At 39.7% G+C, this 24,896-nt stretch overlaps 1 protein-coding gene across 2 annotated transcripts; it reads left to right on the forward strand.

Moving 5' to 3' along the window:
- The first annotated feature begins 1,998 nt into the window (after positions 1-1,998).
- Positions 1,999-24,790, forward strand: Alas2 (5'-aminolevulinate synthase 2). Of its 2 annotated transcripts, XM_046452647.2 has the most exons (12): positions 1,999-2,119; positions 7,309-7,504; positions 8,162-8,284; positions 9,228-9,338; positions 11,386-11,608; positions 12,375-12,559; positions 14,949-15,128; positions 17,867-18,031; positions 18,467-18,735; positions 20,118-20,280; positions 20,967-21,043; positions 24,502-24,639. In XM_046452647.2, the coding sequence occupies exons 2-12, from the start codon at positions 7,324-7,326 to the stop codon at positions 24,508-24,510; spliced, it is 1,686 nt and encodes a 561-aa protein (XP_046308603.1). In that variant the 5' UTR covers positions 1,999-2,119; positions 7,309-7,323; the 3' UTR covers positions 24,511-24,639. The 2 variants fall into 2 exon arrangements, with proteins under 2 accessions (XP_046308603.1, XP_046308602.1); XM_046452646.1 differs by lacking the exon at positions 20,967-21,043 and having other exon boundaries at positions 24,502-24,790.
- The last annotated feature ends 106 nt before the right edge of the window (positions 24,791-24,896 follow it).

Here is a 24,896-nt window from a genome sequence, read left to right on the forward strand (position 1 = left end):
AGCATTAACAAGAGAGAAGAAACGCCTTATAGACAAGGTTATCAGCAAATTAGAAACATGAGCATCCAGAATATATATATATATATATATATTCTCTAGATTATATATTTAAAGTTCTGAAAGAAAAAAAAAAACCTATGGACTGAGAATTCTATATCCACAAAAAATGTTTTTCAGAAACTAGGGAGAAAATAAGACATTTCCACATTTAAAAAGAAGGAAAAGAAGCTGAGAGAGTTCATTATCACCAGACTTTACCTACAAGAATGCTAAAAGTTGAAATGAAAGTTTGCTAGAAGTAACCCAAAGCCATATAAAGATATAAAGATCTCTGGTAAAGGTAAATACATTAGCAGATATAAAAGTCATTATTAATATAATTTTAGTTTGTAACACTACTTTTGATTTTCTATCGGATTTAAAAGACAAATACATAAAAATAATTATAAGTCAACATTAGTGAGCATACAATGTATACAGATGTGATTTGTGACTTTGGAAACATAAAGGAGATTCAGAGCTTTATAGGAAAATAATTTTATATAAAATTGAAGTTTTTGATTCCAATGCAATAGTTAAAATATTAAGATGGTATGAAACTCATTATAATCATAAAGAAAATATCAATAAAATATACACAAAAGGAAATAAGGAATCAAAGTGTGTCACTACAAAAAACAAATATGAAATAAATTAGTAGTAGAAGAAATGATGCACAAAAACCTATAAGATACACCAAAGACAAAATAGCAAAATCACATAAATAGGTGATTCTTTATCAGTAATTTCTGGAAGTAAATTAAACTCTCAAATCAAAACGATTACCAAAGAGTATTTTTAAAAACATCCAACTATTTGAGAGAATCATTTTATATAAATGGCTAACAAATATATGAAAAAAATTTCAACATGTTTAGCCATAAGGAAAATGCAAATAAAAACTACACTGAGGAGGCTGGAGAGGAAGCTATTGTTTAATAGGTACAAAAGTTCTGATTGGGTGAAGATGAAAAGTTCTAGAAAGGACAGGTGAGGATTATCCACTGTGCCAATGTACATAATGCTGAAATGTGTTATTCAAAAATGGTTAAGTGTTGGGGCTTTCAAGATGGCAGAATAGGTTGCTTTCCTAGCTGCTGCATGGAATGAAACCAAGAAGACGGACGGGCAGCTTCTCAGCACAGTGGGTGAACCAAAAAAAAAAAAAAGAAGCAGGGGGATTTTACTGGAATTTAAAAGTGGACATTCAAAGCAGATCCCCTGGGGACTCAGGAGGTTGTATACAATAAAATAAGGAAGAAATCCCCAGAAGCACAGTTGTTGTGGCAGCTGGGCCGGAAGCACCAGCCAGAGGGGTTGTTCCATGAGGAAAGTGGAAGGATAAGAGCTTGATGGCACATTCCTGTAATCCCAGTGGCTCCCAGAGGCTGAGGTAGGAGGATCACATGACCAAAGCCAGCCTCTGCAACTTATCGAGATCCTGTCTTTAAATAAAATATTATAAAAGGACTGGAAATGTGGCTCAATGGTTAAGCAGCCCTGAGAACTTAACAAAGAGTCTGGTGTAGAGTAAGAACTCAATCAAAATTAGCTGCTATATATTTTTTACTTTAATAGGTGTTCTCTATAAATGATGTTATTGAATTGTTATAGCATCCTGGTTCTGAGATAGTCCCATTTTACAGGTGAGGAATCTGTAGAAGTTCATAAGCACAACACTGTATTCTAGGTTGAACTTCAGAGCCCTTCCCACTTATACTACCATCATTCCTGGTTTTTACTGTCCTCCTTTAATTGTTGAAACTGAGAGAGAAAGAGGTGGTTTTGCTCAAGGTGCCCTCATGGGTGGTCTGATCCCAAAGACCAAATGAGCTCATTTTGGAGGGAGAGGAGACAGAAAATAGAGAGGGAAGAACCAGAGCCAGGGGAGGAGAAAGGCAAGAAGAGACTTCTTTGGGTTTTATCTCTAGCAGTGGCCTGAGATACCTTTGGGGCCAACTCAGGGCCAGGCCAGCAGAAGGCGGGGTGGGTGGAGCTGAGCCAGAGGGCAGGAATAAACACCAGGTCCAAACCCAGAGCACTCACCCGTCTTTCGTTCGTCCTCAGTGCAGGGCAACAGGTAAGCGCTGCTTTCAGCCCAGTGCCTTCTCTTTGGTCTCTCTGCTCATCTCAGGGCTACACACTGTCTCTCTGGCCTGATTAGACCCTTTCCTTTATCTGTTTCTTAAAAACTGTCTCTGCCATTTTCTTTTTTCTCCCCCTCTCTCTTCCTGTCTCTCCCTGTTTTCAGCTTTCCCTTGTTTCTTTTTCCCTTGTTTTCTCTCCTTTGTTAGTTTTCAAGATCACTAACTTCACTTATTCATTCTGATATTCCTACTTTCTCTTGAATTTCTTTCCTCCAGTCTCTTTTCTCAATTCTGTTTCTCTCTGTCTCTTTCTGTTTCTCTCAGTCTCTTCCTCTCCTTTATTTTCTATCAAGAAAGACATTTTAATGTTTCTTCCTGATATTCTCTACCTCTCCTTCCATTTGACCCCTTCTCTCTGCTTGGCCAAGAACAGATCTCAAAGGGTCAGAGCCTAGGTGGTCAAATTTGGAGCCGGGGAAATTGATGGGATGAGGAGAATGGAAATGGAGAATTGTTAAAGAGAGATTTGGGGGAACTGAGTGGTAAATAATTAGAAAGAAAGGGAGAAGATGGAGGAGGAATATTGTATCATATGCAGAATGTCAACAGATTTGTATTCTCACTCTAATTCACTGTATGGCCCTAGGAAAGTCATTCATCCTCTAAAGAAGGGATTTGAACTGTGATTTCCACAACTCTTTCTAGTTTGATTTTGTGGTCTTCTGAATTTTTCTGTTCAAGAATTTCTAACTCTCTGATTCCAGGTATCTAAAATTCTCTGTGATTCTTCAGTGGTGGGAAGAGGGTACTAGGAAGGGAGGCAAGGCCTGATTCTTCCAACTCCTGAAGAGAACAGTTTCCCCTCCAGATGTAACTGATTCTTGCAAAACAGGCCACAAATGGGATGGGGGTGTGTCAAGGAATGCTATAATGAGTGGTTTGGGTTTTCTGCTTGGGTGGAGTTTTGGTTGGCCCTTCTGACCTCTGGGAATGCAGGATTGAGTGCTGATATGAAATTGAATTTTAATGATGCAGGGAAAACATTTGAATAATGATCCATCACTTGGCTGAATATTTTACTCTTTGATTAAAAGCATTGTTTTGAGAAGATCCCAGGCAAGAATTTCCACATAATAGATGCATAAACTATTAAATGGTAGAATGAATAAATGGATGTTCAATAGTACCTGAAATCCTACTTCAGTTAGGATGTGTTCCTTTGGTAAAGGAATTTGGTCACAAAAGGAAAATGTCCTGGAAAGTGCAGCAAAGGGGATGAATGTCTGGAGTTAAGTCCTCAGTTAAGAAAATATGTAACAGTATTTAAATCATGGATCTGTGTGGTTAAATTAGTGGTCTCTGAAGCCAGATTGCCTAAGTTGAAATCCTGCTTCTCTTACTAGCTCTGTGACCTGGACAAGTTTCCTTATCAAAAGGGTGTCATGAGGATTAAATAAGTCAATGTGTTTGAAGTATTTAAAATAGGGCCTGGAACAGTGAGGACTCTGTGAGGTTTGACTATCAGAACAAGATGGGATGTTTGAAATTATCTTGTTCAATGTCTGTGGAGAAACTGAGGCCCAGAGAGGAGAAGTACAGAGTCAAAATTCACACAGTAAGTTGTAATAGGATTTGGGATAAAAATCAATTCTCCAGATTTCCAGATTTGGCTTGATATCTTCATGATGTGACTTTCCTTGACAGTACCTCCACTTTCCCTACATAGAAAGTGGAGAAAATAAAGATAATAGCTAACACATTTTCAATATTGCTCTGAGATAGGTATTCTTCTAAATACCTTATGTGAATTATCTTACTGAATCTTTACAATATTCCTGTGAAGTAGTTTGTCCTATTTTTTTTCAAGCAACTCATTATGCAAGTGTTTTTCTGTCCTGTTATTATCTATAAGTTTATAAATATAAGACATATAGCAGGGAAGTGACTCTCAAGCTCACCAGAACAGTGAGTAGTGGAGCCAGGATGCAAACCCAAGTAATCTGGCTTAAGAACACAGAGCCTGTGTTCTTAATACCCTAAACTGCCTAAATTCTTCCTTGATTCAATTTAACGCACTCCAGTCTCATGGTAGGTAGTGGCATGGAATGGACACAAAACCAAAGATACCTAGACTACAACATTATGGGTCATAATGATGGCTGGGCAGATTGAGGCAATACTCCAGGAAAGGAGTATCAGAACAAGAGAAATTGGAACTATAGCTTGAAAGAACTTGAGAATTCAACAAATTTCAAGAAGTAACCTCTATTTTCCCAGAAGCCTGAGCCCTTTAAAGTATTGAACTTTCTCCATTTTTATACATGCAGTGTAGGCATTAATTCACTATCATCCCAAGGTAGGACAGGATTTTGTCCAAATGTGGGGGCTTTTCTTCTCACTACATATTTCAATGTTGTTGTCATTATTGTTGCTGGTGTTCATGTTGGGGAAAAGAGTCTGCAGGAACCTGGAACCTGTCCATCTGCCCCACCTGCCTCTCCCTGGGCTATCCATCTTTGCTTACCATCCACAGTCAGGGCAAGCCCCAGCCAGATATGCAGGCATGGTTCCAGGAAGGGGCTCCTGTTCTCTCTCATTCCCTGCACTCAGTTTGGGGAGTGGTCAGAACCCAATGGTGATAAACTCTGGGAGCTTTATCTGTGGTCTGCAGGCTAAACCCTGAATGCTTTGGCCTTCATGAGCAGGCAGGGGAAGGGAAACACTTATCTCCAGATATGAGGTAGGCATTGGATCAAATTAATGACTTTCCATGTGAGGTAGGCAAACCTCACATTTGACAGCTGATGAGAGCCAAGATCCAGAGAGGAAGTGACTGGCCCAAGAACATCCAAGAAACGAATGGGGAGCTGGAATTGAAATAATAAAAGCTAACACTTTGGGCTGGGGATATATCTCAGTTGATAGAGTGCTTGCCTCGTATGCACAAGGTCCCGGGTTCAATTCCCAGCATCCAAAAAAAAAAAAAAGCTAACACTTATCAAAAACCTACTATGCGCCAGACACCATCCTAAAGACTTGACATGGGTTATTTCATTTAGTAATTCACCAATTCTGTCATTTCCAATTTCTGGGCCCACATGCCCTGGCCCCACATACTAACACAGTATGCTATGACAGACAGCCTGTGAGATTGAGGGCAGATGATCTAAAATGTAATAAGGGGAACAGATTGCTTTGTGAAGAAAAGGGAGAGTGCTTGCTTTATGAAGTCAGGGAAGTAGGTGAAAGAGGTCGCCATATGAGGACAGGGCTATGAGTTCCTCCTACTCATTTGTCCCTGACATCATAAAGTTTTATACATACTGAGGATGCTATTAGATTCTATTCAGTAGTTTGGCAGTGCCAGGAGCTTAGTCTTCTGACAATCTCCCATCTCTCTTTCGTTGTACTGTCCCCTTATATTGTCTCACCCTTTGATTCTGGCTCTACATTTTGCCCTTGTTCTTTCAGTCTCTCCCCTTTGCTCTCTCTAGCTGTATGTATTTCTCTTGGTATCTCTCAGTCTTCCTTCCTCCCATCCCTCCTCTTCCCCCTTTAGCCAACTTTATGTCTTCATCCTTTGCTTTTGTAATATTCTTTACTCCCTTCTCTGTGCTACTCAATTTCTCTCTCATCTCCCTCAATAAGAACATTCTCCTCTACCTCTCTTTTTTATAGTTTAACTTCCCAAGCATTTCTCCTTTATATATTTTTTTGTTAAAGAGAGAGAGAGAGAGAGAGAGAGAGAGAGAGAGAGAGAGAGAATATCTTTTTTTTTGTAGATGAACACAACACAATGCCTTTATTTTTCTGTGGTGCTGAAAATCGAACCCGGGTCCCGCCCGTGCTAGGGGAGCACTCTACCACTGACCCACAATCCCAGCCCTCTCCTTTATCTTTTTATCTGACTTATTCTCTGCCCTTCTGGCTTCTCTCCTTTCCTACTGTCAGTTATAGGAATCTTTATATATTCCTCTAGGTTCCTGGATTTCTCCTCATGTCCCTTTTGTGTCCCTCTCTCTATTTGTCTGCCTCTATCCGCCATGTTCTCTGTCTCTTTCAGTTTCTCTTTCCCTCATCTTACTCTTTTTACCCATCCTTATGTATTTCACATCATCATTTTTTTTCACATCATCTTTTTGACCTTTCAGGACCCATCTTCCTTTCCATGTTCATTTTCATCTCTACACTGTTTCCTCTCCTCTGGCTTTGATCTCTTTTTCTCTCTCCATTTCTCTTCTAACTCTATCACCACACCTTTGTTTTCTCTCTACTTTTCTTCTTTTTTTAATCTTTTCTAAGTTTTCTTTTCTTCTGGTTTTTCCCCTACATCCCTTTCCTTTCTCCCAGATGCTATTCAGTCACTAATTTGCTCCCAAATTCAATAAATATTCATTAAGTGCTATGTGTCATTTCTGATCTCTCTGGCCCCTTTCTTTCCTTTTTCTTGGCCACCACTCTTTCACTGGCTCACAGACTGCATCTTTGTGCCATGTCTTCCAGTCCCCTTGTATTTCATTTTCATATCCTCCTTTATCTGTAATTATCCAAAAATCAGGAGAAAACCCAAAGACAGTAAAATACCAGCCTGGTGACACATAGTCTATATCACCTAGGGCCTTCCCTTTCTTCTTGTTGCCTGAATCTCTTTAAGCTAACTGGCCTTGAGTTCCTTCTCCTTCTCTGGCAGAACCTTTTCAGAAAACTTTCTGGGACAAGCCTCATGGGTTCTAATTTATGGCATCTATTTGCATTAGCAGGGTGATCCTTCACTTGGCTAAGGCCAATATTCTTAGAAATATTCTTGGCCCTAAGTATTGATGAAAGGGTTGGTTTTGTCAAATCTCATCCTGTTACACACAAATTATACTTAATGATTCTCAAAACCACAGAGGAGGTCAGTGCAGAGCCTGAGTCCAGGCTTTGTCACCTGCAATTAGAACTCTTTCCTTCACACCTTTTTCTAGTGGTCAGTTTCCCACTTCTTCCTTTCTGGTGATCTGCTAGTACATTTTAACACTGAAATAGAAGTTATTTCCTGGGAAGGACAATAAGGACATTTTTGAGGAAGGCACCAAGCTTTGGGTGGGAAGCTAAAACCAAAGAATAAAATACAGGAATGCACCTTGGCTTTGGGCTGGCTCCTCATGATGAAATCTCATGCCTTCCATGTGTTCTGCAGGACTTCAGTCGCAAGATGGTGGCAGCAGCTGTGTTGCTACAATGCTGCCCAGTGCTTGCCCGGGGTCCCACAGGCCTCCTGAGCAAAGTGGTTAAGACTCATCAGTTCCTGTTTGGTACTGGACGCTGTCCCATCCTGGCCACCCAAGGACCAATCTGTTCTCAAATCCACCTAAAGGCAACAAGAGCTGGAGGAGGTAAGAAAAGATTTCTGGAAAAGGGGGGATGTCTGGGTCATAGTGACAAGTCTCCAAGTCATACTAGCCATTGTTGCCTAATAATTAGGAGACTTCATGTGAAAATGTCAAGGCAGAATGAACTAGCCTAAAAATAAACACATAAAATGTCTTCTTCCAGGTTCTCTAGAGTCTCACTCCCATATTCTTCACACACTATATTCCAGCCATACTAATACTACTTAAAATAGCCTGAACCAACCTTATTGTCTCAAGATTCTGTAACTTTGCTACTGCCATATTACCCTCTCCTATACCAAGTACCAGAATATCTTATATTTCTCATTCAACACTGAGTTTGAGCATCATGTCCTTTGCAAAGCCTGCCTACACCTTTAGCCTATTCAATGCCAAGTCTGGGTTATAATCCCTATATCTTCTGAATTTTCATAAGCCCTGTCCTCCCTCACATCCTAGAATTATTCACAATGTGTCTTCAGTGTGTATCATTCCTACTAGCTTGAGAGATCCTCCCGCACACAGACCAGACTTATCTACCCCTGTGTCTCTATCATAGCTTGAGATAGGGATTTGGGATTTGGTAGCTCTCAGTAATAATTGTTGTACTGAAGTTACGGCTAGGAATGCACCCTCAATTACTCTCTTGACTTTGCATAGACTCTCCATCCTGGGCCAAGGGCCACTGTCCCTTCATGCTATCAGAACTCCAGGATGGGAAGAGCAAAATTGTGCAGAAGGCAGCCCCAGAAGTCCAAGAGGATGTGAAGACTTTCAAGACAGGTTGGAGTCAAGTTCTACCACATTTGACCTCTACTCCTAATTATTGAACCACTTCCTCACCCCTGAGCTAGGCTAAGCCAAGGGCAGCTAATTCACAGCCCATGTTGGGATCTTGGTCTTTTCCAGGGGAGTCATGGTAGACAGTAGTTTAGGGTGTACTGAAACACACTCTTCCCAAGACACATGCACAAGTTCCCATAACTTAGCTATTAAACTAAGAAGAGCCCTCTAGATTTCTGCCTCCTCTCTCCTAGGTGGTTAAATAGATCCTGACAGGCTGGTATCGCATTTAAGACTACATTGTGAGTGTCTGGATTTGCATGAATGAGAAAGGGTTAGGAATAGATAACCTTTTATTTTTTCATATACCATACTCCTTTAATTAGCCTTGTTTTACTGAAAAATATCATGCATTAGTAGTTTTATTAAAACAAATTCAAATGAAATATTGTTCTCAACCAGATACATCCTTTAGAAGGGTGTGGAACCCTAGATCGACTCAACTGGAAAAGGCCACCCAAGATAATCACACTTGAGTGATGGCCATACTGTTGACATCTTTCATAAACCCTTTTGGGATATCATTATGGACCAAAAAAAAAATCCAAAATTGAAATTTATTGATGTTGAGAAAAGAAGAGCAAGGTAAACTGGCCTGATTCTGTCTCCCAAATGCAGGACCCAGGGTGGCTGCCCTAGTTACTTCATCTAAGGGAAAATCTTTGTGAGAAGAAGTGTGGTTCATGGTATAGAAAGTTTCTTGATATTATAGGATTTGCCACTTGGGAAAATGAATAGGAGCTTACTTTGCAGATTTCTTCTCTTTGTAGAAATCCTCTAAACTTTAAAAACTTAAATGTCTATACATTTCATTAAGCCTAACGAGGACAATACATGGTTTCTTTCTCCCTCTCTTCATATCAATGAATCCCATACTCCTCAGACCTGCCAATCTCCCTGGCCTCAGTCAACCTGATGAAGCCATTCTTTGGCCCACAGGATCCAGAGCAGATTTCAGGGAAGCTTACACACCTGATTGAGAACAATATGGCCGGTAAGTTTGCTGAAGTGGAAATAAGGGGGTTGGAACAGGGAAGGAGTATTGAAAGGGTATCTGACACAGTACAGGATAAAGTACAGAGGGGCTTTGAAACCAAAGAGAATCTGAATTTAAATTTCACTGCCGGCACTTGCTGTATCTGTGTACTTGGGTAAATAAGTCACTTCCCTTAGGTGGAATTTGAATACCTATCTTAAAATTACATTTATGGCATGGAGTATAGCATTTCTAGTTTGTTCTGTGGTCTCATTAAATATTAGGTTTATTCCCATTATTTCTTCTCCATGCTTCCCTCAAAAATTCCCACCCTTCGTGGAGCCTTTTTTGCCCTTCTTGCATGTGTTCATATTCATGTTTTATATGGAATTTGCTCTTTTTTTCGAATATTGAAATAATATGATTCATTATCAAACAATTTTCAACAGATACAGGAAAATATAAATAGTGAAATTTAAATCAGAGTTCTACCATCCACTATTAATTTTTTGTTATATTTTTTCCAAGTTCCTATAACTAAACACACATACATGCACATGCATGCACACACACGTGTGCATAAAAACACACACACATAGAACCTCCCTTCCACTCTCCTCATCACACATCTTTTTCATAAGTAAGATCTACCAGAGTTTGTTATGCTGCTTTGTTCACTTACCAATATGGCCTGAGCATCATTCCATGCCTCTAGACATAGAGCTACGTAACAACTATTAATGAATAAAATGTGTTCTGTATTGTGGACACAACATCCTTCAATTAATCAAGCACTTATAATTTAGGTTGTTTCAAATATCTTTGCATTCTTCTTGTTTAGATTATATGTTGGCTTTACATATAATACAAATGTACCCAAAGTATCATATTACATTTTTCAGTTGTGTGTTTTTTTAATGAGTCACTTATTCGCTGGACACTTATTTATTATATGACCTCAGTCAAGTTTATGTTTTATGTCTCAGTTCCTGCATCTGTAAAAATGTAAATACTAATAGAATTTTCTCTATAATTTTGTTGTGAAGAATAAATGAAATCATATTTTAAAAGTTCCTGGAAGAGGGTCTTATAATGCATTAGATATTCATTAAATGTTGGCTATAATAATATAATTATTACATATGTTATATATTAAAAATTATATGATTATAAATATATATAATGTATTAAATATAATAATATATTTAATTAATATTAGCTATTTAATTACTACAACCACTACTATTATTGCAGTAGTAATAATACTACTATTACTATGTACCATATGTTAGTATGGGTGTACTTAATGCTATTTGTCATCAGATGCTCACAATTCTACTTGGAAAGTATTATTAGTCCCATTCTACAGATGAAGACATTAAAACAAAAAAAAATAGCCAGGCATGGTAGCACATGCCTGTAATCCTAGCAGCTCAGAAGTCTAAAGCAGGACACAATTTCAAAGCCAGTCTCAGTACTTGGTGAGGCTCTAAGCAATTTAGTGAGACCCTGTATCAAAATAAATAAAAAATGGGCTGGGGACATTTTTTCTTCTCCATGCTCAGTGGTTAAGTACCCCTGGGTTTAATTCCTGATGAGAGAGATTGCGAGACACAGAGAGAGAGAGAGAGAGAGAGAGAGAGAGAGAGAGAGAGAGAGAGAGAGAGAAATTATGACTTTCTGAAGGCCACACAAATAGCAAGTGATAGAGACATGACTCAAGACTAGATCTGTCAATGCTGGAGACTAGAAGTAGTAATTCCATTAAGGAGGCTTCCACATTAAACCTGGGAAGAGAGAGATGAGACCATACCAAGAGTAGGAAGCCTGAGTGACTGTGTCAATGAACTATTGAGTGAATAAATGAATAAAAAAGCAAAAAGATGGTTGAATGAAGTAGGGGAGAGTTAGTGTGATTCAGCAAATCAATGACTTAACAAATAAATGAATTATACAACTAATAAAGGGAATTATACAACTAAAAATCAATGACATGAATAGAATATAGATCAGCTGGGAAGAGATTTGAAATGAATTCTTTTCATCCCCATCTCTACTCCTACAGGTGAACATGTCTTTGGTTATGACCAGTTTTTCAGAGACAAGATCATGGAGAAGAAACAAGACCACACCTACCGTGTGTTCAAGACTGTGAACCGCTGGGCTGACGCATACCCCTTTGCCCAACACTTCTCTGAGGCATCTGTGGCCTCAAAGGATGTGTCTGTTTGGTGTAGTAATGACTACCTTGGTATGAGCCGGCATCCTCGGGTCTTGCAGGCCACACAGTGAGTAGTAAAGTCTGGGCTATAAGATATGGGGACATGCCTAAAGAATATCTAGAGCCACATATGGAAGGGAAAGGAAGAGCTGCAGTGTAAACCTGGGTTCTACCACCATCCCTTTTGTGCAAGATATTCCAGCATGTCTACTCCTCAGATATGAGCTAAGTCAGCCAACATACAAGGTATTCTAAACCCTTGGTTGTCCAGTGCTATGGAGGATAGCAAGGCCCATTTTCCGTGAGATCTTTTTTGGGGGAGCAGTACTAGGGATTGAACCCAGGAGTCTGTAACCACAGAGCTAATCTCCAGCCCTTTTCATTTTTTTATTTTGGGACAGGTGCTCACTAAGTTGCTTAGGGCCTTGCTAAGCTACTGTCATTGGTCTCAAACTTGCAATCCTCCTGTCTCAGCCTCTCCCCAGTCACTGGGATTGTAGGCATGTACCACTGTGCCCTGATCCATGACCTCTAAATCCAACTGTAGACTGAGTATTTCCAGAGATGGTATGTGACCTCTTTTAGGTTTCCCAAACTTCTCTAGCTCAATCTTGCTTCTCCTTCTATCCCTGAGTGCTTCCAGCTCTGGAAGAAAGAAGCATGTCTCCCTATCCTCATCATCCTCCCCTCTACTTAGTTACATAGGACACATTTCACACAGGATCACTAAATCAACACTGACCCCCATCACAAAAGGGAAACCTACCCAGTTTCTCAGTGCATGACAAAGGTTTTTCTTTTCTCTTCATCTCCCTTCATTTTCTTCTGACCAGGGAGACCCTACAGCGTCATGGAGCTGGAGCTGGTGGCACTCGCAACATCTCAGGTACCAGTAAGTTTCATGTGGAACTTGAGCAGGAGCTGGCTGAGTTGCACCAGAAGGACTCAGCCCTGCTTTTCTCTTCCTGCTTTGTGGCCAATGACTCTACTCTCTTCACCTTGGCCAAGATCCTGCCAGGTAAGCCTCAGGCCTGAGCTTTGTTCAAGGCTGGTGTTCTGCAATATGGCATCCAGTCACACTGCAGCCATTGCTCAAACCTCTATTCTGAGTTCACTTGCTCCCATTGTTCTTCCTTCTTTCCCACCTTGTAAACCCTCAACACTGGATAATTATATTCCTCTGCTTCTTCTCTTCTGTGCCTAGCTGAGGAACATCAGGAAACAGATACTCAGAAGACTAACTATAAATTCCTCACCTCCCAACTCAACTGGGATCTTAACACGCATTAATAACACTTCTATGTCTTCACAGAAGCTTTTAAAACTTTATTTCCTCTCTAAACCTTTTAACTCCTTCTTCACTTTTTAAATGAGTAGTCACATTTAAAAAATATATTGTAGTTGTAGATACACAATACCTTTATTTTATTTATTTTTATGTGATGCTGAGGATTGAACCCAGTGCCTCATACATGCTAGACAAGTGCTCTACCACTGAGCCACAACCCCAGCCCATCACAAGCAAGCATTCTTACCTATTTTTTTCTTACTCTTTCCCTCCTGTCATATTGGAAGAGATGACCTTTTTCTTGTTGACTATTCCTTCCATTACCCACTAACTCTTTTTTTAAAGACAGAGTGAGAGAGAGAGAGAGAGAGAGAGAGAGAGAGAGAGAGAGAGAGAGAGAATTTTAATATTTATTTTTTTAGTTTTCAGCAGACACAACATCTTTGTTTGTATGTGGTGCTGAGGATCGAACCCGGGATGCACGCATGCCAGGCGAGCGCGCTACCGCTTGAGCCACATCCCCAGCCCCAACCCACTAACTCTTCATGAAACTTGGCCTGTTAGCACTTTCTCTTTCTCCTATATCTTCAGCCCCTCCCCCTCTTTAAACTTGTTCAAGCTTCTTGCATCTTAAAATATCATTCTCAACCCCTCATCACTCTCTAACTATGTCCTTATGTCTCTTTTCCTTATAACAGGCAAACTGCTTGAAAGAAGTTTCCATACTTGCTGTCTACTACTTTACAGTATATATCACCAATACTACATGTTTTTACCACTAAATCACGTTTAGTGGTAAAAACTTTTTGAGGTCACTCATAACCTCCCAATAAACTGAACATCTTTGAGGTTTCTCTTGTCAATCTCATCCTCCTTGAACTTTAGAATTCAACTTTGTTCCATCTCTATTGCCACCATCTTAGTCTTAGACCAATATCTTTTTCTTGATTTTTATCTTTGCTTTCCTACAGTCCACTCTTTACAGCAATCAGAATGATGTTTTAAAAATGCAAAAACCTATCTTTGTCACTCTACTGGTCAAAACCCTTGAATGGAGCCCCATTTCTCTTAATCTAAACTCCCTATTATGTCTTCTAAAGATCTCTGTAATCCATCTTCTACATATCTTTTAACACTCATCTTTTGACATCTTCCTCTCACTTCTTCATTTATTTATGTATTCATTCACTTATAAATCAGTCATTTTGTGTTAATTCATTAAGAAATATTTACCTAGCATATACTGTATACTTAGCCTTACAATGAATACATGGGATTAAAAGATAAAGAGATGTTGTTGCTGCTCCCAAGAAACTCCCAATCCTTCAAGCCATGTTCTCTAAGAAACCATAAGTCAATTTTCTTAAGTAGAAATTCTCTTACTCTTATGAAAGGGATAAGAGATCCTTGATATCAGTACAAAGTGAGGGTCCAGGAATCAACTCCCTCCACCAATTTCCCACCCTACCAGCACTCCCAGCATTGCCCAGTAAAAGTCCCTGCATTCCTGTATTCCTCAGGTTCTAGAAAAATGCCTTTCTCTCTCTGGAGCTTAGCTTTCTCCCCTATATAGTAAAGGGTCTGGATCCCATAGTCATTAACTACCCTTCTTGTTCTCACATGCCCTGTGCATATGATTCCAACAGTGAAAGCTGGATAGGTATCTATGCCTATAACTATAAAAGATGGATGCTACCTGGAAGATGTGGGGTTTTATCTAGACCAGGAAGAATCCAGAATCAGTCAAAGTCTTCAAGCATTCCCTGGGATAAATCCCTTTCCAAGTATTGATCTTAAATATTCAGGAGAATAAACCTAGGCTCTGTCCTCAAGAAATTCTAAAGCTTCCTGGAAATTAAATTTTCCCTACCCCAAGACAGTCAGAGGCCAGACCATAGTTGGAAATGAATGTAGGAAAGAATATTAGGGTCAGAATTTCAGGGCAGGGGAGCTCTTCCAAAGGAGAGAGGTGTCACAAAGGCTTCCAGAGGAGGAAAAAGCAGAGCAGGGTCTTCAGTGTGAAGAGGGGGTTGATTTCCTTCCCCTGCCAGATCAGATCTGAAGGTTGAAATAGGATTACTGAGACAGAAGCTTAAGAATTATAAATCTTGTTCCTCAGGGTGTGAGATTTATTCAGATGCAGGCAACCATGCTTCTATGATCCAAGGTATTCGGAACAGTGGAGCAGCCAAGTTTGTCTTTAGGCATAATGACCCTGACCACCTGAAGAAACTTCTTGAGAAGTCCAACCCTAAGACACCCAAAATTGTGGCTTTTGAGACTGTTCACTCCATGGATGGTATGTATATGTGTGAGTGAGTGTATTTTACTAGTATTGGTCTTACAAAATCCATGATGATGATGATGATCATGACAACTAACATTCACAAGGTGTGAAAATCAAAATTATCAATATAATACATGTATTAATTCACTTAATCATCACAACAGTTCTATAAAGTAGGTACTGTTATTATTTTAATTTTTTTACATGAGGAAACTGAGTAATTTTGTTGTTGTTTTTTGCTAATAGGGATGGAACTCAGGGGTGCTTAACTACTGAGATACATCCTTAGCCCTTTTGATTTTCTATTTTGAGACAGGGTCTCACTAAATTGCTTAGGGCCTCACTAAATTGCTGAGGCTGGCCTTGAACTTGCAATCCTCCTGCCTCAGCCTCCTGAATCACTGGGATTACAGGCATGGAGCACCACGCCTGGCTGAAGTAATTTACCCAGGGTTACATGGCTAATATATGCTAAAAGATGGAAGAAGCTATTACACTCATCTTACAGGTAAAGAACTAAAGTTTAAAGATGGCATCAAATTTGTCTTCAGTGGTATAGAAAATTGGTGCCAAAATGAGTAATTTCACTCTAGAACATATAACTCCAATTCCCTTGCGAGACACTCCTTCCATTAGAAATGACATGCAAATCAATTATCCCAGTGTTTGATTTCTACAATGGAAAATTTCACATTGTCTAGGACATTTTCCAAGATCTGTTATGAAGCTTTGAAATCAAACCAGGTTTTCAAGTCATTTCAACACATTTAAATTTGGGTAACTCTTTGAATCTTTGAGCTTCATTTTTCCCCAAGGTAAAGTATCTGGCTATAAAAAATAGAGATAACACTTTATTATGCTTTCATAGAAATAAATAACTTTACTCTCTTACCTTCTTTCTTCTTCCAATTGAAAAAAACGCCCCAAAGTTTCTGTTGCTGGCCCTATTAAGCAGAAGTTATATGTTTTAGGCATCCCCTTCTGATGTTATTTAAGGAAAGAGGTTCTCATTTCATTTCAATATGTCACTTCCCCAAATGAGACAGGAGTATTTCCTTAGTATTCCCTAATTTAGTTAATGTTACATACCATCAGCATCATGTAATAATTATGTGTGCAGCCTCTGATACCAAACTGTCCATGTTCAAATTCCAGTTTAACAATTTATAACTTAGGCAAGTTTCTTAAGTGCTCTGTGTCTCCCTTGCCTTATTTGCAAAATAGAGGTAACAATAATAGAATAACTTTGAGAATTAAATGAGTTAATATATGTAAGGAACTTACTGATCATGCCCACTCCCACATATCTACAACCAGCAATAAAGTAAAATCATTGTATTTGTGTATTTCTAACACTTAAGACTATTCAAATTAATTCTCTAGTAGAAACCATGTTGGGATTCATATTACTTACATTTGCAAATCAATTTTGTTTTTGTTTTATTTTGTTGTTTTGTATTGGTGGAAGTTCTGCCAAAACTCTCAATTCTAGAGCGGAATCTCTCCCACTGAAATATTTGAACCATCCCATTGTCTTCTTTATCTCAGGATCCACTTCCTATACATGGCTCCTCTTATGTTGTCCTATCAATTGCTCACATACTTTAACCATGGTCTAGAGCCCGTTTCCACCTGCAGAAGTTTCTTCTGTATTCTAACTCCCTGTATATCAGCAGTTCCCAGGGAGTACAGAAATGGGGAATGGCAAAAAGGTGTGGGTTCTTATAATATGCAGAGTGACCACAAAGTATATATAAGAGATTCACAGCCATCCAAAGACCTTACAAAAACTTTCAACATAGATGATGTCTAGAATAATAGGAAAAAAATGGTAAGTCTGTAAGAACAATGGCAGGGGATATACATATTACTTTTAGTTTGCTATCATTTGATAGATTATGACTAAGCTTGAGGAAAGAGTCCCTCAGGGAACTATATTGATAGAAGTGAGAAAAACACTCCCACAGAGATACAGAAAAGACAAAGATGCCAAAATGCAAACTCAGAAAGAGACATAAGGATACTGAGAAAGAAAGTCTGGGCAGACAAAAACTCCACCAGTAAGAAGAGAGGGAAATGAGGCAGAGAAAGAGGAAGAGAGGGAGGGAAGAGGAGAGAGGAAAACAAAGGCAGAGTCAGAAAACTAGAGGCATAGAAACAAAGATGGGAGTGAACACAGAAAAGGATATAGTGACAGAAATCTGGAAAGACAGAAACAGAGAGGATTGGTGAAGAATAAATATATTGACAGGACTCTTAGTAATACCTGTACAAAAAAATTGAGTGGCAAATGAAATCAGAATTGTATTAAGCTAGAGCAAAAGATGACTTTTTCAACTTATTTAAACAAAGGCATCATACAGGCTAGTGCCAACCCAACACAGAATAACAAACACACAGAATTGCAGGAGAAAAAATTCAAAAGTTGCTAAGAATGGTAGAAACAAAAGGCTAGCCAGTCAGAATGGAGTAAAAATAAAGACAGAGAGCCAAGCCTTGATCCCAGGCTTGGGAAAACACCCCCCCCACACACACACACACACTCACTCACACATACACACACACACACAGAGTTAGGGTGTGGGTGGGGTGCAGGTGATTTGGAATAGCCCCAACTGTGGGTGCACACACTCCTCTCTCTATATAACACCCTTTTCCAATCCAAAGTAGGTATGAATGGGGAATTCCCCACTGGAGATAGAATTGGGATGGGTTATGATCCCTTACCCATATCCCTTGGCTTTGCCCAGGTGCCATCTGTCCTCTTGAGGAGTTGTGTGATGTGGCCCACCAGTATGGGGCCCTGACCTTCGTGGATGAGGTCCATGCAGTAGGACTGTATGGGACCAGGGGTGCTGGGATTGGCGAGCGTGATGGAATTATGCACAAGATTGATATAGTCTCTGGAACTCTTGGTAAGTGAATGTCTTGGGCCTTTCTTATGTGCAATTCCAGAGACGAGACCCCTTTTCTTCTTCCTCCCCAAATCTTCAGAAGCTAGGCCAAATAGCCAGGTTCAACTTAAAGAAATGAAGAGCTGTTTCCCTCCCCCCAAACAGCCCCAAGCTTCATTTTAGCTCAACTCCTTGCCCTAAACAGCTAAATGTCCCCACCCTGCTCCTGCCTATCTAATCATTACATATGGCATGACTTGAAAGTCCTATCTCAGAGCCACAGAATTATTAGCTGTCTGCCTCGTCATGGACAGAAGAGGTGAGCAGAGGCTTGGGAAGGGAATTTAGAGCCCCAGCTTCTGGTTTATTTCCTTGTGTTGCCTGGGGAATGATCCTGTTCTTCTAGCGAATGTTTACTGATTACAGGGTGTTAATCTTTCTCCTACCTGTCTCCAGGCAAGGCCTTTGGCTGTGTGGGTGGCTATATCGCCAGCACTCGTGACTTGGTGGACATGGTACGCTCCTACGCAGCAGGCTTCATCTTCACCACTTCACTTCCCCCCATGGTGCTCTCTGGGGCTCTAGAATCTGTGCGTCTGCTCAAGGGAGAGGAGGGCCAAGCCCTGAGGAGGGCCCACCAGCGTAATGTCAAGCACATGCGCCAGCTACTAATGGACAGGGGCCTTCCAGTCATCCCCTGCCCCAGCCACATCATTCCCATCCGGGTGAGAGCCCCACCCTCTCCACTGCCCTCCCCACCTATCTCTTCTGAAAGCCTTCCCACCCTAAGCAAACCCACACCAGCTCCTGTCTTCTGCTGTGTTTTCCTGTGAACATCCTCCTTATTGCCAGGTTTGTTCTCCTTTTTGAAAACTTATCAGCCATTCTGGATTAACAAATGTTTTTTGTGCATCACCTATTACCTCATGATTATTAGACTGTCCTGAGCCTCACAATATTGAGTACTTAGAGCCTATAACTCAGTGTTTTTCAAATAGTTCATTAAGAGCAATAGTGTGTTACATAATCAGCTTGGTGGATCATTAACTATCATTAAAAATTAGAAAAATATAAAATAGGAAATGTAGGAGTATACCACACATAGTAAAAGGTATCAGTTTGTGAGGAATTTGTTGTTTTATACGTGTGTGTGTGTGTGTGTGTGTGTGTGTGTATGAATGTAATGTAAAAATGTGTTGATTACTGAGAACTGAGGTCAGGAAAGTAAAATCCAAAGCCACATAACTAGGTGCTATTTTGTATCCCCAACTATGTTTGCATGTTTACAGCCTTTAATAGTGAATTGCTTCTTGTTTTTTAAATGACATATATTTGTGTGAGTCAGTAAGTCAAGGTGAAGAAAGGATACTTAGTTGTGACAATTTTGTAGATGAAAAGTATAGTCATCTCTCAATACCCATGGGGATTGGTCCCAGAACCCTCCACCAATACCAAAAATCTGATTGTTCAAGTTACTTATATAAAATGGCACAGTATTTGCATATAATCTCTGCAATACTCCCATATACTTTAAGTCATCACTAGATTACTTATAATATCTAACACAATGTAAATGCTATATAGTTATTAAACTATATTGTTTGGGGAATAACAAGAAAAATTCTGTACATGTTCATGATGCACCCAATTTTTTAAAAAAAATATATTTTTGATCTGAGTTGGTTGAATCCCTGATGTAGAACCTATGGATTGAGATCCAACTGTAGTAACTGCCATAGGATAACCCAATATTCCCTTGAAAGACTGCTTTTTAAAATACTTATTTTGTTGTTGTTGTTTTTAAAGCACCTCAGAAGTGGATTTGGTAGGTTTGTCTTCTCACTGGGAACCACTCCAAGTTAACCAATGTAGTTGCTTTACAAACAGCTTCAAGACAAGGCCTCACTTCCACCCCTCCTTCAATTTCAATTGCTCTGAGCATCTCCCTGATAGAAATTCTGGAGCTGCCACTTAAGAAATCCTCTATGAAAACAAAGTCCCCAAATTTAGTGCTGTTTCTTGATCTGATTACCTTCACTTGCTCAATGGAACTCATGATGGTGGGTCCAGGGTAGCAGGTACTGAAAGTTCTTTCTCTTGGGCCCAGGTAGGTGATGCAGCTCTCAACAGCAAGATCTGTGATCTCTTGCTCTCCAAGCATGGTATCTATGTGCAAGCCATCAACTATCCGACTGTTCCCCGGGGTGAGGAGCTGTTGCGCTTGGCCCCCTCCCCCCACCACAGTCCTCAGATGATGGAAGATTTTGTGGGTAAGTCCTCAACATGGTTTTTTACAACAATTATCCACATCTCAGCCCCAAGATATGAAGAGGCCAGATTTCATATATTATAAAAATTTCTCTAACATTTACCATGTGCCAAGCCCTATACTTGGGTCCCAAATGAATGAGAAATAGCCTACAGACTAACAGTGCTCTAGTTCGGTTGGGGACATGATGGCATACACGACATTAAGGGGTGATCAATGCTTAACAAAAAACAGTGTGTGGGGGAACTGTAGGAGCTGAGAAGAAGGGCCTGATCCTGCCAGGGATTTCAAAACAGGCCTCCTAATGGAGATGACACCTGAACTGGATCTTACAAGGTAAAAGTGATATTGGGCCAAGGGAAATAAAAAAGGTGTAGAAGAGGGAGGTGTTCCTAAAGATGAAAGAGCACAAAGAAAGGCAGGAGGGTGAGAAGTATCTTGAGATATATCAAAAACAATTAGCAGGTATTACTGGAATGTGGGTAGTAGGAATAGAGTTGGGGAAGAAAGAGTCAATCTATGGGTCTATAACAACAGCACAAGACAAGGACTTGACTGAGAGGCTTAGAGAGCTGAGTCATTATGGCAAAAAGATGCCAATTTAGTCAATTCACTTAAAGTTTACTGGACTTCTGTTGGGGATAGTTTTTAACACAGGGTCTGGCATAAAGCACATGTTCATTCCAGGTCTTCAGGATAAAAGATATGTAGACAGTTGCTGGTCTAGAAGAGGAGTCAGACAAAGAGAGTACTTGCTCAGTGTGGTGAGTTCTAGTGTTCCGGGATCTGGATGGAGAGTTCATTTATGGCTAGAGAAGGTGGGAAGGGTGACACTGGAAAGGCTTTGTGGGGGAGGAAGTCTTTGTGGTCCATATTGAAGTACATGCAGATATGATGCAGGATATTCGAGAATAAGGGAGTTCCAGGAGAAATAACTTAGAGATAGGAAAGCAGAGAGCCTGACTGATAACAGTCACTGTCTGGAACACTGGAAATCTATAAGAGTTCAAGGAAAACAAGATATATAGGTACCGTTACTCATTTGCTCAAAAACATTAAATAATTCTGGCTTTTATTAAGTACTTACCATGTGACAAGCACTGTTCTAAACACTTTACATGTATTAACCCATTTAATTCTCACAAAACCTTCATGAGGTAGAGAGTTTCCATTTCTATTCATTTTCATTGTATCTATGTGGAAATTGAGACAAAAATATAGTTACTAGTCTAAAGTCATGTAAGTAGTATGTTGGGATTTGTGTGTGTGTGTGGGGGGGGCTGTTTCTATCTTCATGGTCATAACCACTGGGTCTACTGTCTCTCTAAGATAATAACGCAGACTCTCGGAACTTCTCTTCAGTGTTCTATATTGGTCTGTGAATCAATTCTAGAACTTTCAGGTCTCTCAATGTTTACTTAGGCTGGGATTTTGCAGGAAAGGTACATGAGACACATCCACCATGAGTCCACAAATACCACAATCTCACAGGCAAATCATCTTCAAACTGCAAATCTTTATAATCTCTCTTAAATCCATTTTCCTTTATCCACTGTCACTTCTTTAATCCATTACAACATAATTTCTTCTTAATTTCCATTTCTCTCTTGTTATCCTTTAATTCTTTCTCCATACTGACCACTATAGGGATTTTTCTAAAAATCGGACAATATTGCTCCCTTGCTTAAACATCTTTTTTCCCTATTATGTAGACTCTGGAGCAGTGGCCTCTACAGTAAGATATTCAAGAAGATATACAGGGCAAGGGATTGGAATACAACATTTTTATGATTATTCTTATCTTAAAAATAGGAAATTAAGGAACTGGGGTTGTGGCTCAGTGGTAGAGCGCTCACCTAGCACATGCGAGGAGCTGGGTTCGAGCCTCAGCACTACATAAAAATAAATAAATAAAATAAAGATATTGTGTTCAACTACAACTAATTTTAAAAAATAGAAAATTAAGCTTTACCCTTACTGATTTCAATATGCAGGCTCACAATAATATATATATATATATATATATATATATATATCTCACAAATAAATATAGATTGGAGATACATGCTTAATCATCTGTATTGATTAGGTATGTGGAGTCCAAAGTTTGTAGACCCCTGGTCTATAGAAGAATTGAAGCTCCTTGGAATGATATGCAATGCCATTCACACAGTGATATTTATGCTCTCTCTTCTTCCCTACATGCATTTTCCTCTGGCTATTCCAAATCACTTTTGGTCCCCTCATTTTGTTGTTCTCTTACCTCTGAGACTTTGTTAATGCCTCTTCTGATTGGAATGTCCTTCTTCACCTCTTCTTCTGTATTACATCCTTTCACCTTCTAGTTTTAACTCAGGCATCCTTTCATTTATTCTTTCAACTAATATTTATCAAGTACTTATTGTAGGCCAACACTGTTCTAAGTGTTGGGGATCCACTAGTAAACAAACCAACACAAAATCTTTACCTTCCTGGAGTTTATATTCTAGTAGAAGAGGATAGTTAAAACATTTTTAGAAATAAGCAAATTAAATGGTATGTTAGTTCTTAGTACTATGAGAAAAATATAAAGCAGAAGTATGGAAGTATGGGGGTAAGGCCTAGTTTGGGAAAAAGAAAGCATTAGAAAAAGGCATTAGAGTGGCAAGTACAGAGGTCATTAAGGTAACACTTGAGCAAAGACTTGAAGAAGGTAAAGTAGTTAACTGGGCAGATATATAAGGGAAGGGTATCCCAGGCAGAGAGAAGGGCATAAGGCAGGGAAGACCCTAACAGAAGAGTATTCTTTTTCTATTTCAGGAACAATAATAAGATTGGGGATGTTGTGTTGTAAGCAAGTAGGAAAAATACTGAGCATATAGAAGCAATAAGAGGCCAGATTGTGCAGGGTACTGTAGGGCATTGGAAGGATTGCAATTTTTACTCCAAGATCTTTTGGAAGGATCCGAGCAGAGGATAGACATATCTGACTCAAATATCATCACCATCATCATGATTGTTGTTGTTGTTGTTATTATTATTATTAGGTACCAGGGATTGATCTCAGGGGTGCTTAACCATTGAACCACATCCCTATCCCTTTTTTAAAAAAATATTTTTTGATACAGGGTCTTGCTAATTTGCTTAGTGTGGCTTTGAACTTGTGATCCTTCTGCCAAAGTCTTTTAAGCTGCTAGGATTGCAGACCTGCACCATTGTGCCTGGCTTGACTCAAAATTTTAACAGAATTGCTCCGATTTCTATGTTGAGAATACACAGAAAGGAGAAAGAGTGAAAGCAGGGAGACCAGTAAGGGGCTACTGTAATATCCCATGTTAGAGATGATGGTAGTTCAAACTTGACAATAGCAATGGAGGTGATGAGAAGTGGTTGGATTTTGAAGGTAGAGCCAATGGTATTTGCTGGCAGAGTGAATGTGGGATGACAGGAAAAAAAATAAAGGATCACTCTGAAATTTTTGGACTGAGCAACAGGAATTGCCATCAATTGAGATGAGAAAGGTTGAAAGCAGAACTGGTTTGTTGGAAAGTAGGGTCATTAGTAGCTCAGTTGTACCCATATGAAGTCAGATATGCCTGTTTGATGTCCATGTGGAGATGCAGAATACTACTCCTACTGGATACACAAGTCTAGAAAACAAGAAAGAGTTCTGGGCTGGACAGGAAAATTTCAAAATCATCCACACAGAGTTGGTGTTTAAAGCTGAGACTAGACAAGATTATCAAAGGTTTGAGCATAATAAAGGTTAAGGACAAAGCCCTGGTACACCCTAAGATACTTCTGATAGCTAGGTCAGATTTCCTTCTCTAGGTTCCCATTGCTCCTAGTAATGCCCCATACACTGTGCCCCAGCCTCCTTGGTCGAAACACTGATGACATAATGTGGGTACTCTGTCATCCTCTTCACCACACTAGAGTTTCCAAAACAAATATATCCACTTCTCAGTCCACACATATCCTGCACTTAGGGAGTGGTCCAGGCCAAGACAGAATGATTTCAAATTGTATCAAAGGAGTGCTTTCCAAATCTTCTATTTATACAGCCCAGCACCCAAATGGTAACATCACAGCTCACACTGGAGCAAACAGATTAAGCTACTTCTATCCCTGAAGAACCTCAAAAGGCTGAGGGGATCAATATCATGGTGTATCTGTACTATGACACAGGATTTGGAAGACCAAGTCTAACCAATTCTTTCCTTCCCCTCTTTATCACCTTCAGAGAAGCTGATGGTAGCCTGGACTGAAGTGGGGCTGCCCCTCCAGGATGTGTCTGTGGCTGCCTGCAACTTCTGTCACCGTCCTGTGCACTTTGAGCTCATGAGTGAATGGGAACGTTCCTATTTCGGGAACATGGGGCCCCAATATGTCACCACCTATGCTTAAGAAGCCAGCTCCATTGGATGCCCATGCCACCTGTACTTCATTTGGGGCGGGACCTCCTCTTGACCTCTGCTTTGTTATATGCCTCTAGCTTACTTGAATCTGAAAATAAAGAGCAAATTGCAGCATTTTCACCCTCTGTTGGACAGACAGCAGACAAGTACACTATTCTGGGAAACCCTGGACAAGTGCCAGACCCAAAATGAAACCAAATATCACTTGTTATTCTGACCA

This window comes from Marmota monax, unplaced genomic scaffold, assembly GCF_021218885.2.
Source record: "Marmota monax isolate L192 unplaced genomic scaffold, Marmota_monax_Labrador192_F-V1.1 WCK01_AAM20220418_F8-fsc00223, whole genome shotgun sequence".
Taxonomy (NCBI): Eukaryota; Metazoa; Chordata; class Mammalia; order Rodentia; family Sciuridae; genus Marmota; species Marmota monax.

What these genes read in the sequence shown, in the direction of transcription:
- Alas2 (XM_046452646.1), top strand. Translation starts at nt 7,324, where the DNA reads ATGGTGGCAGCAGCTGTGTTGCTACAATGCTGCCCAGTGCTTGCCCGG. An exon ending in GGCAACAAGAGCTGGAGGAG is followed by an intron (nt 7,505 to 8,161) that starts GTAAGAAAAGAT and finishes GACTTTGCATAG; the next exon opens with ACTCTCCATCCTGGGCCAAG. An exon ending in GATTGAGAACAATATGGCCG is followed by an intron (nt 9,339 to 11,385) that starts GTAAGTTTGCTG and finishes CTACTCCTACAG; the next exon opens with GTGAACATGTCTTTGGTTAT.